General features: G+C 58.1%; 2 protein-coding genes across 2 annotated transcripts in view; one reads left to right on the forward strand and one right to left on the reverse strand.

Annotated features, from left to right (window-relative positions):
* The first annotated feature begins 847 nt into the window (after positions 1 to 847).
* On the forward strand, positions 848 to 5,502 carry BIK (BCL2-interacting killer (apoptosis-inducing)). The gene is made up of 4 exons (XM_008578530.1): positions 848 to 1,543; positions 3,457 to 3,555; positions 4,233 to 4,359; positions 4,985 to 5,502. Exons 1-4 carry the CDS (start codon positions 1,359 to 1,361, stop codon positions 5,039 to 5,041), a joined length of 468 nt encoding a protein of 155 aa, XP_008576752.1. The 5' UTR covers positions 848 to 1,358; the 3' UTR covers positions 5,042 to 5,502.
* Positions 5,503 to 11,299: 5,797 nt separating this feature from the next.
* The window catches only part of MCAT (malonyl CoA:ACP acyltransferase (mitochondrial)), a 23,541-nt gene continuing 22,082 nt past the window's right edge, over positions 11,300 to 12,758 (reverse strand). Inside the window, exon 6 of the mRNA XM_008578532.1 lies at positions 11,300 to 12,608. Coding sequence (XP_008576754.1) covers positions 12,165 to 12,608 — 444 coding nt within the window. The 3' untranslated portion in view covers positions 11,300 to 12,164. The remainder of the gene's footprint in view (positions 12,609 to 12,758) is intronic.

Consider the following 12,758-nt stretch of genomic DNA (forward strand, 5'->3'; position numbering starts at 1 on the left):
GCCCCCCCCGGGGGGGGGCCCCCCCCCCCCCCCCCCCCCCGGTGCTCGCTGGGGTGCTGGGGTGCCATCCTCCCTCCGCCCACTGGGTCAGACCTGACAGTTCTTCCACCCGTGGGGGAAGGTGTTAGGTGACAGGTGCAAGTGGCATATGCCAGGCCGCAGGCTCTTTGTGGCCCGTGGGGCTGTGTTTACACGTCCAACTCCTCCAGCCCTGGCTCCTTTTAAAGCCGTCTTTCACAGTGAGCTTTCATCTGTAACAGATGGAAACCTCCTCTGTTTCCTTCTTAGGAAACTGAAACAGCCGTCACTCTCTGTTAAGTCAGACATTCTGGCCGAGCCCGTGGCGCACTGGGGAGAGTGCGGCGCTGGGAGCGCAGTATTAGGCCCAGTCTCTCTCTACCTCTCTGCTCTGCTGTTCCCAGCTGTTGGCTGTCCTTGTGCTCAACACCTCAGTGTCACAGAATGGCTGCTGCGGTTCCAGCTGCTTTCAGTTCCCACATCTTTGACTAGAACTGGGTTACACGATCACCACTGGCTGCAAGGGGTGCTGGCAAAGTGAGGGACAGGAGGGGTGTGATTGGCTTAGGTGAATAAGGATGCAGGGCCACCCCAAAGAAGTTTTGCATTTTATTAGCAAGGAGCTGGGGGAATGGATCTCGAGAGGTAAATAACAGCATTTGCCGAGAGGGGAGGTTGGAAAACACTCCGTACGGAGCGATCCCATTTAGGAAAACATGTGATGTGCAGATGCGCTTAGAAAAAAGATGAAGAATTTGCAACGGTCCTCTGTGAATTGGGATTATGGATTTGCTTATTTGCTTTTGTTACTCGAGAGCAATAGTGGACACCAGAAATGGCAATCCGCACCCTTGCCCCCGCAAAATAGCCACGCCGAGGAATTGCTGTCTTGTTGGAGCCTGGCCTCGGTCCCACTGTTGGCTACGGTCTCTTGAGGACCAGTGTCAGAGCACTTTTTACATTTATACTCTGATTTTATTTCACAAATAAGAGAAAAGCAAGGGCCTCTGTGACTTATCTCCAGCTCCTCCACTGCAGAGAACAGAGAGGCTTGGTGACTTGCGCAGAGGCACACAGCCCACATGGAGCAGGTTTCCGTCTGTGGGAGCTGGCCGTGGGGAGGCCGATGGTGGCTTTATTTTTTATTTTTTCTCTTTTTGGTAGCTGGTCAGTACGGAAAACTGAACCCTTGACCTTGGTATTACAAAGCTGTGCTCTAACGATGATGGCTTTAGCAGACCAGAAGAGTAGGCCAGGGTTAGGGTAAGGTGACTTGAGAGTGAGCCCCCAGATCACACAGTTCTGGGGTCCAGTCCTACTCTTTTTCCCTCAGAAAAGAAATGTCTGAAGTCAGACGTCTCTACGGTGACCTCTTTCTTGAGTCCCTCCTGTATGAGCCAGGCCCGGACCTTCCAACTATGGAGATCCCTGTCATGACTGATCCCCCGGAGGAGCACTTTCACGCCCTGGAGGAGGACTTCGACCCCCTGGAGGACTTTGATATCATGACGTGCATTGAGGGCAGGTAGGTCCTGATGGCCCGCTGTGGGCCCCCACCACCACTCCTGGCCAGTGACTGTCAGGGGTGCGCTGGAAGAGCAGGCCTTCTGCATGAGGAAGGGCCTTCTACAGATGGCCTCCCAGGCAGGGCTGCCCAGAGGAAATTCCCTGGGCATGGTCATGGAGGCACGTGCCCACGTGGCACCCCCACGCGACTCTAGCCCCCTGTGCTTGGATGCCAGCTCGCAGAGGAACTCCTCAGCTTTTGGCCTTAGGGAGCTGGACAGGGGGCCTTCTTGACCCTGCTGACCACAGGAAGGCCCCTCAAAGGAGATGAGTCTAATTTTAGAAAACTGGCAGAGAAAGGCCCAGGAAAGGGCCTGAGGAGGCCACACAGTTCCCGGCCCTGGCCCTTAGGGCAGCGATTTTGTGAGGCACTGCTGAGGCAGGAGGAAGGGATCTTCCCGGGACCGGACAGGGCCCCTGGAGGCAGCGGGACTTGCCTGGGGTCTCAGGGTGCCTGGGGCCGGGGCAGAGGTAGGAACCCTACCCAGCCCTCTGCCAGCTGCCCCGCCTAGCCAGCCTTCCTGGTGGCAGGGGACACGCGTGTCTTTGTTCTTCCTATTGTACAGATGAGGAACGTGAAGGCCGGGAGCTACTGACCTCAGTAGCCCCCACCTGAGCTGGAAGACAACAGCCAGACACAACCAGGGCTGGTCCTTCCTGCAGCACTGACCACAGGCCCGAGGTCAGCGCCAGGGTTCTGGATGTTTCCTTTCTGCTTTAGGCCTCAGGACTCTCAGTCCTGCAAGTCCTGGACTTCGGGGTTGGGATTTTAGGGCTGCCTCCTCCTCATTCCCTGCTCCATTAGTGCATAAGGACAGGGGACGTTAAGCCTGCGGGTGTTTTCCTGAGGTCCCACAGGGTAACAGAATAGAGGTGGGACCAACCCCCCCACTGCCAGCCAGCCCTCTCCCTGAGCCCCTCCCACCCTGTCACCTCCAGAATAAGGAGCGTGGGCCCAGGGGAGACTGGCACAGGTGGGGCATCCTGGCCATGGGCCCTGAGAGGCCACCTGCCTGGGCATCCCAGCTGGCTGCCGAGTCACCGGGGAGGAATTTGTGGGTAAGCCCCTGAGAGCAGGCGGGAGCCGCAGGGAGACCTGAGTTAAGTCTTTGTGTGTGTTGGGGGAGGGGGGCGTACCTGCCCCATTTCACGCAAGGATTTGGTTTAGAGTGAGGGGCCCAGGCAGGGGCCCATAGCCCCCTCCATTCTAAGAGGGGTAATGACGACAGGGATGGTTTTAGGATAAGGGACCAGGGGACAGGTCTCAGAGCCTCTTGCCCCCCCCAAAGAAGGAGGGTAAGCTCAGACCCGTGGCAAGCCAGCCTCAGTGACTGAGGAGGCTCAGTACTCCCCAAAAGCTACCCCCCCCCATGGCCCACCGTTCCCACCAAAGCCTACCGGGTGGGCCTCTCCCAGCATTCTGCAGGGAAACTCAGGGCACCGAAGTTTTCTGTGTGTTCAGTTATCCTTGGGTGTGCAGGCAGGTTGCCATGGATCACGCAGATGCCCCAGGCACTAATGTCCCCTCACCTGCCTACCTTGGCTTAGGCTTAGACTGTATCCAGAAGCTTCTGCCCTCCCACTAGAGGCAGGTGAGAGGGGCTGGGACAGCCACCCACCTGGGCCCCTTTCCCTGGCATCTCAGGCACCCCTGTGGCATACCCAGTGGGGGAATCTTTTGACTTTTAGAGTCCACCTGTAGGTGCCTCTCAAGCAAAGTGGGAGCCAGAGGAGTGACGGGGGAAGCCCACTGCCTGCCCCAGATCTGACACTGCCCCTCACCTCTCCCTGGGCCAGTCCCGGCCTCACATGGACCTTTGGCTGGGCGGGTCTGGGTGTAAGTAGCCTCACCAGCACGACTGCTCCCCACAGAGACCAGGTGGCCCTGCGGCTGGCCTGCATCGGGGACGAGATGGACCTACGCCTCAGGAGCCCGCGCTTGGCCCAGCTGCCTGGGATGGCCATGAACAGGTAACACGCCCAGGTCAGCCAGGGCTGCTACACCTGAGGAAACCCTGGAAGGAAATGGCCCTGCCCGTCCCCTGCTCCTGTCCCCTCTCTTTCCCTGGGCAAGAGACAAAGCAGAACTCAAGGACCTTTCTCTCCTTCCTCATCAAGCCAAGACAGCACATTTTTTGGGGGGGGACCTGCTGCACCTCGCTCAGCCAGTGAGCGCTGTGAGCGCACCGGTCATCCCTATATAGGATCCGAACCCGCGGCGGGAGCGCTGCTGCGCTCTCAGCGCTGCACTCTCCCGAGTGTGCCACGGGCTCGGCCCCAAGACAGCACATTTCCAGCAGGGTCTTGTCTTAAAGGGAAATGCTGGGCGAGCTCAATCCTAGGCCCTGGAGGCGGGGGCTGTTCAGCTGGGCTCTCTGGGGAGGAAAAGGGCGGGCAGTGACCTCCTCAAGGTCCTGCAGAGTGGTGGGTTTCCTTTCCACAGACGGGCTGGCAGGCAGGTGGGGGAGGAAACAGGAAATCAGAATGAATTTCTGACCACAAACAGCCCATGGAGAGAGGCCCTCAGGGTGGAGGCGCCCAGGGGCGGGGACAAGTCCTCTGCTCCCCCCAGCAGGAAAGGCGTCAGCTGAAATCCAGGCGGTCTCTGCCCCGTCCCTGCAGTGACTTACAGTGACTTTGTCTTGCAGCCTGGCTCTGGCTCTCACCTACAACCAGACAGGCGTCAGGGGTGTTCTTGGAAGTCTTGTTGACAGTCTCAGCGACCTCAGAGAGAACATAAGAAGGTTCTGGAGATCCCAGACCCCCAGGACCTGGGTAAGAACCTTAAGAGGTCATGACTCCGACTTGCACTCCTGCCTGTGGTGGCGGTCTGGGGCTGCTGCTTAGGGCACACCCCTGGTCTGCCACAGTCCCCACCACTCCCTGTCGCCTGTGCTTCACCTGTTTCCACATCTGCCTGGGCCCACAGACCTTTGGGTTTGAGACTCCTGGTTGATGGGCCGGGCGAATGCATGAATCTGAGAGCACAAACCAATGGAAGCACGTCCCTGTGTCTCCCTCTGCTGGTGACAGGACTCTCCTGCCCAGCACAGATGCCTCCTCTCCCAAGCAGCTCTCATGCCGCCCACTCCCCACCGCCCACCACCAGGGCAGGTGACTGTCCCTCAGCTGTGTTTGCCCAGTGTTCTCACCTGCATCCCAGCAGGCTGGCAGCCCCCTGGCCGGGCCAGCCTCCCCTTTTCTGCCATGTCCTTAGGGCCACTGTCCTCTCCCCTGTCCTGAACTCCTGCACTCTGTGGGCTCACCTTATCATGGACTCCTCCAGTCTGGTGAGGCACCTGGGCTTCCCCTTTGCCACCCTGTGCTCGCCCAGCTCAACCCCAAGGCCCCAGGGCCCCTGGAGCCTGCTGGCTCATGCTGCTCACTCTCGGTCCCGCAGGTGCTGCTGCCTGGGCTGCTGCTGCTGCTGCTGCTGCTGCTGCTCCTGCCCCAGTGAGGCCTGCGGGCGGGTGGCGGGGCGGGGCTGGTCCCTGCCCCTTGGCCACCGCCCTGGAGGGGCAGGCGGCCTTGTTGGTTTTGTTGTCTTTTTAACTGGTGTTTCCTGAAGATCCCTTTTTTTATATTTAAACTCTAAGATAGTGCTGGGACACTGCAGAGTTTTCGTTGTTGTTGGGTTTTGTTGAGTTTTGTTTTTTGTAAGACAAATGAAATCATTATACCTCTGGGGTTGTTACTGGTTAACTGCCCTGTTCGGAGGCCCGGCTGGCCTGCTCTCCTTCTGCCCCTGGCCATGCTGTGAGACGGCCTGTCCCTGAGAAGGAGCCTTCCTGTGGGTTGGTCACATGGCAGGCAGCGGGGGGAGTGCTGGTCACACCCCTGTGTCTGATGCCCGTGGCAGAGAATCTACTGGAATAGATTTCTGAGGGGTGGACAGAGCTCAATAAATGTTGGTTTCCAGCCGGTCTCTGGTTCTCTCTGGGGTTTGCAGCATCAGCGTGGGCTCCATCTTGCCTCGGGGAGGCAGTTCATGGGGAGGGGTGGGGCATGCGCCTAGTCACCTCCCAGCCTCCTCCCTGCACCTGAGGACCACAAATGCTGTTTTGGGGTTTGGTGCGGGGGGTTGCAAGGTTTGCCCCACCTTGTCACGCCCTGGTGCCTGAAATCCACTGGTAGGGATTATTTCTTTGGGGCCTACAGTGCCTCTTATAACGGGGATGTCTGTCCCCCTACCCCCACGTCTGCCCCCTGCTGGAGGGGTGCAGCATGGCTCTGCTCACAGAGGAGGAGTGTGGTGGGGAGGGGTGTGGGGCTAAGGCAGGAGGGCCAGGCCTTGGCCCAGTGCTATTTTTCGACCCCACACAGGCTCCTCTCCCAGAACTTAGGCTCTGGGTCTCCCGCCCCACCTCAAATGCCAGCCTGGGCTGGGCCCGCCACTAGCCTCCAGGTCCTCCCGCCACCAGCACTGTTTACAGCCTCATCCTGCTTCCCGTCCAGGCCCTTTATGTTCCCTGCTGCTCTAGGCTGGCGAGGCTGCCCCGCACCCTCAGCCAGGCCAGATCAGGCCACCCCTGTCCCTGCATCCTGCCCTCTCCCACCTGCACCTCTAGCCTCAAAACTGAAGGAGACCCTTTGGCCCCCACCTGGTCTCTTTCCTGCCTCCCTGTGCTGCAGCTCCCCAAGTCCAGCCTTCACAGCGTTGAGAACTGCCTTTGTCCCCTTTGTCTTTGCTGTTTACCTTGTCACCCATCTCAGAGCCAACTATGTGGGACCCTCTCAAAACCGCACAGGGAGAGCCCAGAGCCACTCAATTCCCAGGGCCTGGGCCCCTAATGCCCCACTCCACCAGGACAGGGTGCTCTCTCTACCCCAGATACCCTGTCCCCAACAAGGCTATAGACTTGGAAGTGATCCCAGGGTTCACCCAGCATGGATACCCAAGGCCCTGGGGACCCCAATGCAGAATCAGCGTGGCTAGGGAAATGGCAAGGCCAAACCAGAGGCCCCTCTTCCAGGAAGCTCTCCCTGACCACCCACCTCCCAGCACTCTTTCTCTTGAGCTCTTGGGATAAGCTACCTGCTGATCGTGTACCCACCATGGACTTGGCCAGGGGTGTCTGTGGCTTTTCCTCACAAGGAGCCTGGGGATCTTCATCAGAAGAAGGAACAGAAACACACCCCAAGGTGCAGCCGATGATGACCAAGCCACGTCCCCCAAAGGGCGGCCTCTCCCTGCAGGAGTTGGGGACACCATCTCCATGATTGTCCTGCCCCGTGCTGCAGTTTGCAAAGTTCTTTCCACCCATGGGTATCAGCAGAGTCCCCCGCTGTGCTAGGCTCTGTCCTAGCTTCTGGAGATGTGATAAAGACATGGTTAGGGGCTCAGATCTCACAGTCTTGTTGGGGAAGCAAAAAACACATGGGTAAGCTAAGTTGGGGTATTGGGGATGTGTTCTGAAGCAAGCAAGGAGCTGAGGAAGTGGCGGGTGGAGGGGATGGACAGTGAAGAACAGGCCTCTGAGGAGGGGCCAGCTCTGGAGAAGATGGGGGGGCATCATGACTGGGGGAGCAGCATGTGCAAAGGCCCTGGGGTGGAGGCAGGCTAGCGGAATGCCAGCACTGAAAGGCCTGTGGCTGCGGGGTGTGCTGGCTGAGGAGACCAGCTGCAGGGTCAGGCCTCCGGGGCAGCCTGCGGCCCTCCTCTCCTTGTGGCCCATAACTTCTCCAGGAAGGCTGTGGGCTGGAGGTGTCAGATACTAGAAGCTCTGCCCTGAAGGAGAAGGGGAGGGGCCAGCGCTGGAGAAGGTGGGGGGGGCATCATGACTGGGGGAGCAGCATGTGCAAAGGCCCTGGGGTGGAGGCAGGCTAGCGGAATGCCAGCACTGAAAGGCCTGTGGCTGCGGGGTGTGCTGGCTGAGGAGACCAGCTGCAGGGTCAGGCCTCCGGGGCAGCCTGCGGCCCTCCTCTCCTTGTGGCCCATAACTTCTCCAGGAAGGCTGTGGGCTGGAGGTGTCAGATACTAGAAGCTCTGCCCTGAAGGAGAAGGGAGGTGAGAAGAGGCCTTCCCCGCCTGGGCAGGGAGGAGAAGGCTGCGGCCCACCTCGGGCCAGCGTCTTGCCCATGTTCTATCAACCTCATGGCCTTGAGCCCCACCCCCACAGCTGTGGCCTCCACACCTGTGGCAGCAGACCCTCATTCTCACCAGCTCCAGACAGGCCACCCTACAAGTGGGAAACCAGGGCCAGCAAGGTAAGGGAATTGATTGAGGTGCCCCAGGCACATGGTAAGAGGCTAAGCCAGGCCTGGATAAGAGCAGGATCCTCCAATCCTGATCCAACTGGGATCCTCTGGCCACCATGGTCATCCAGTCCAGCCTCCGTCAGGCAGATGAGGACAGAGGCCCACGGACGGGAAGGGGCTTTGGCGCTTGTCCCATTTCTAGGTAGTGGCTCCAGATCCTGACCTGCTTCCCTCAGCAGAGATGTTCAGCCAGCCTGGAGGTGGCAGCAGGGGTGCTGCTCAGGGAGGGCGGGGCACGTGGTAAGTACGGGGGGCACAGGGCCATTCTTGAGGCCTGAGACCGGTGGGCTCATGCGTAAGCAGTGAGGGTTGGAAGGCCAGCCCTGCGGAGGTGACAGCACAGAGTCTGATGCCAGGAGGCGCTCAGGACAAGTTGAACAACATTACCCTTAATAAAAGAGCAGGAGGGGCCGGCCCGGTGGTGCACTGCTGCAGTGCGCCGCTTGGAAGTGCGGCGGCGCTCCCGCCAAGGGTTCGGATCCCACATACAGACCGGCTGCTCACTGGCTGAGCGAGGTGCGGGTGCAACACCGAGGGTTGTGATCCCATTGCTGGTCACGAAAAAAGACAAAAAGGAAAAAATAAATAAATAAATAAAAGAGCAGGAGGAGAAAGTGCCTGGGCAGACAGACTTCTAGCAGCCCAAACTGGACACAGGTGAGGGGCCTTCGCCGTTGCTGCAGGTGCAGTCACGTGGTGGCGTGAGGAGGCTCCCAGCCCGGCTCCTGCCCCGCCCTCTCCCTGCTGGTGGTCTTGACATCCTCCCTGGCCATGGACGCCCTTGAGGGTCACCCCTGTTCAACCCCACTGACCAAAGCACCAGAGACGCATCCGGAGTTAGGCAGATTTATGAGCTTGCTGTGGAGGGATTGCAGGCGCCTCAGGAAGAGGAGTGGGGCTGGCCCTGGATGGACGCCACGGGGGAGGGTTCAGGCCAGACGAGGGTGGGTGGTCGCCGCGGCCGGTCTGTCTGCTCGGGGAGGGGCTGTTAGTCGCTGGGTGTGTGTGGCCCTGCCCCGCACTGCTGGTGCTTGCAGTCTGTGCTGGCGCCTGTCGATGGCCACAGCAGGGCTGGGCCACTTTCTCTGCCTCGCCAGTCAGTGCTGGCTCCCCTCCGTCCCCGCCTGCCCCATACCTCACACGGACCCCTCCCCTGCATGGAGGAAGTTCTCCATAAATGTTCAGAAAAGCAGAGGCCGCTGTTTTGGGTTCTGCTGTCTCAAGGCAGTAAATTTAAACCCCAGAGCCAGGCCAAAGCCCCAGGCCGCCTGTGCTAGGTCGCCAGAGTCTCCTGAGGTGAGACGGGCTTTAATCTCTGAGTCAACAGCAATACTAGGAGTCACTCCTCAACCCCGAAAAGGGGAGGACCAGAGGCCTGTCCCTCCCAGGAAGGGGCAGAGGTGACATTTTGTCACCTGGGGCACCGTGATTCCTAAAGACTCTCCACATTACATTCTGCTGCCACAACAGCAGCAGCCCTGAGGCAGTCCTAGGCCACACAGGGTAGATGGCACAGACCCTAGCCTGGGGATTGACACTAGGCCTGATGGGGTGGAGGCCATTTGGGGGCAGTGGAGCAACTTTCCACAGGAGGCGACAAGGCTGTGGGGGCACAAAGGGCCCATCATGTGTGCTGCACCAGACCAGACTGACCCCACACTTCCTTGGCACAGTGTGTGCCCATGACTGCCCTTGGTCTAGGCCTGTGGGCAAGTGGTCTCAGAAAAAAGATGAAGTTATCTTTGTCCATTTCAAATGCTTCTGAACAAAACTTCTGGCCGGGTCAGAATATTTGGAGACTGAGTCTCTTAGAAAGTGCCCAGGGAGACCTGTCCCTGCCAGGCAGGAGCAGTGCCCCAATCCCAGGCAGACCTGGAGAAACCTAAGGTAGCAGAATTCCACCAGGACCCCCCCAAGCAACAGGACATAGGACCTACCATGGCCTTCCAGACCCTCACTCCAGCACTCCAGGCTCCCCCGATGACCCCCTCTCTGCCCTGAGCCTGCTACTCTGTCCAGATCCAAAGTCCACAGGAGCAGGGGAAGGGCCTGCCTGCCCCAGCCTCCGGCTCGTGTAGTGGGAGGTGGAACCCTGCCTGCCCCCACCTTTGGGTTACCTGCTGGGCAGCCCTTGTACTGCAGGCAGAGATGTTGACAGCTTCCAAGAGTCTCCCTTAAGGCAGCACCATATGCTCTTGGCTTGCTGTTCCTTCCCCCTTCCTGCAGCTTAGAAGATGGATCCGATAGCACCAGGCCAGACCAGGAGAAAAGGGCCCTGCCCAGGCAGCAGTAAGGCCCCCTGCTCGGACTACCCGCCTAGGTTCTCAGGGCAAAGAGGAAACCCCCACACCCGCTGCAGCTCCTTTATTAGGGACTTTGCTCCTCAGAGCTGAACGTGACCCTAATATCCCACCTGCCTGCAGCGCTGCCAGAGACCCCAGGCCTGGGCTGTGAAGAGCTCGCGGCTCCAAGGCTGCCCTCACTTCAAGCACTCAGGGAGGGGTTCGAGCAGACTCAGTGAGTATGTAAAAATAATAATGAAGTCCTTTGTGCAATAGTTTTATGAAATAGTTCCTTCTAAAGTACTGTGCTCCAAACAGCACTCACTTGGGTTGTGGTGAGAAGCGTGTTCCATGTCAGCATCTGTAGTGGTTCTCGGCCAGGGCTGTGGGCGTCCCAGTGCCTGGAAGTACTACTGGCACGTAGTGGCTGGGGACGGCTGCCCACGAGAGCAGGACGGTCCCACACAAAGCACAGTTCTGCCCCGTGGTGGTGAATTTTAGGTGTTGACTTGACTAGATGACGGAATACCTGGCAAAGCGCTCCTTCTGGGTGTGTCTGCGAGGGTGTTTCAGAGGGGCTTTTCATGAGTCAGTGGACTGAGTGGGAAGATCTGCCCCCCACGTGGGCAGGCACCATTCAATGGCCGGGGGCCTGGGGAGAACAAAACAGGAGATAAAGGTTTCCTGTCTTCTGGAGCTGGGACACAGTCTTCCTCCTGTTCCTGGACATTAGAACTGCAGGTTCTCTGGCCTTTGGGTTCCAGGACTTACACCAACAGCCCCCCAGCTTCTCAGGCATTTGGCCTAGGACTGAGAGTACACCACTGGCTTCCCGGGTCTGGGGCTTTTAGACTTGACTGAGCCGTGCTACTGACATCCCAGCGTGTCTAGCTCGTAGATGGCCTGTCATGGATTTCCCAGCCTCTATAATTATGTGAGCGAATTCTAGTAAATCCCCTCATCCATCCACTACGCAGGTGTGTGTGTATATAACCTACTGGTTCTGCCTCTGAAAACCCTAATACATGCCCAGGGGCTAACAGGACCCTGTTGAGAAACAACCTATCCAAGATTTGACATGTGTCTCTACAACAGTAACATTTTAAGGCAAATTCAGAGATTTCTCTCCCAATAAGGTTTTCCCACTATCACTGAATAATGAAACAACCACCCAAGCAGCTTAGAATTTCTCATGTTTAATATTAACACAAGGAGCCACATTCTCCGAGGAGAGGCTGTGCCTCCTGGTGTGGAGCTGAGGGGGAGCTCTCAGAGGGCAGCCTGCACTGGGCCCAGCCACGGGCACCCAGCAGACCCACAGTAACCACAGTCCCAATGGATGACCTGGGCTTCTCCACGGGGAAGCTGGCATCTACCCCAGGGGACGAGGGACCTCAGCTGCCCTCCCTTCCCAGGCACCTTACTCATGGACACTCTTCTACTAGGACAGAGGTCATTCATACTCTGGCATATGGCAGGCACTCAATACGTACTTCCCAGATACATGAACAGAAGTGGGACTCAGTCTCCCAGCTGTCAAGGGAGGGGGTCGGCAGAACAGCTGCCAAGGCCACGTGGGTTCTGAAGCCTTTCAGGTTCAATGACAAAGGAGCTAATATTCTGGCCATAGGTGGCTGGAAGGCTGCAGGGCAGCGGTGGAGCCCCCTGGCACTGGCCCCACTTGAGGCCATGCCAATGCATTCACAGCACCCACAGGGCAACAGGCCAGCCCTTTGCATCTCCAGAGGGTGAGGGGCCTGCCGTGCACAGAGCTGAAGAGGTAAGAGCTGGCAGTCTTGGGACATAAGCAGCACTGCTGTCTTTCCCCAGCATCCAAACATTTTTTTCAGGGGGAAAAATGGCCTGGGCCAAATAAAGAAATACTCATGTTTAGTGCTTTATGTAGAATTTGTAGCACTTTGCACACAATCCCTCTCAATCACTCTTTGGAGGAGAAGCCCGCTGGGAAAGGAGGGCAGGTGCAGCCACAGCCTGGACTCAGGACGACAGACTGGGGTCATCCCACTTGAGCCCCCAGCGTCACTGCGGAGACTCCTCAGGGTCCAGAGATGGATCCTGGCCAGCCTGCAGCACATCCACGTGACTGTAGGACTTCCAGGCCTGCAGGTTACAGTTCTTCAAGATGGTTCCCAGCTGCTGCCCAGGGCCCACTTCAAAAGTTTTGGGGAAGTCAGTGCCCTTTTTCCTTTCATATATGGTGTGCATTGTCTGCTCCCACTTCACTGGGGACACCACCTGCTGGACCAGCAGCTTCCGGATGTGTTTGGGGTGCATGTATCTATTCCCATTGACGTTGGAGTGGACAGAAACCAGAGGCTTCTTAATATCAATTGCCTTTAAAACTTGTGCCAGGGGCTCCAAGGCTGGCTCCATGAGGCGGGTGTGGAACCCACCGCTAACCGGCAACAGCTTGGTGCGTCTGAAGTGATACTTATCAGAATTCTGCCGGAGAAACTGCAGAGCCTGGAAGAGAAAGAAAGGACGTTCACGCCGAGCACATTCTAGAGGAAGAAACACAGAGGCAAGTCACCACTGGCAACAGCGGCAGTCTTCTGTATAGCACGCTTCTCCCACGCATTCACACCTGTATTTAATCCTCTGTACGTCACACGC

The sequence above is a fragment of the Galeopterus variegatus genome, unplaced genomic scaffold (genome assembly GCF_000696425.1).
Source record: "Galeopterus variegatus unplaced genomic scaffold, G_variegatus-3.0.2 Scaffold1710, whole genome shotgun sequence".
NCBI lineage: Eukaryota > Metazoa > Chordata > Mammalia > Dermoptera > Cynocephalidae > Galeopterus > Galeopterus variegatus.

Bases quoted from the DNA above. Each gene is read 5' to 3' on its own strand.
- BIK (XM_008578530.1), top strand. From the start codon at position 1,359: ATGTCTGAAGTCAGACGTCTCTACGGTGACCTCTTTCTTGAGTCCCTC. The intron at 1,544-3,456 runs GTAGGTCCTGAT...TGCTCCCCACAG, and splicing joins ATGACGTGCATTGAGGGCAG to AGACCAGGTGGCCCTGCGGC. The intron at 3,556-4,232 runs GTAACACGCCCA...TTTGTCTTGCAG, and splicing joins CCTGGGATGGCCATGAACAG to CCTGGCTCTGGCTCTCACCT.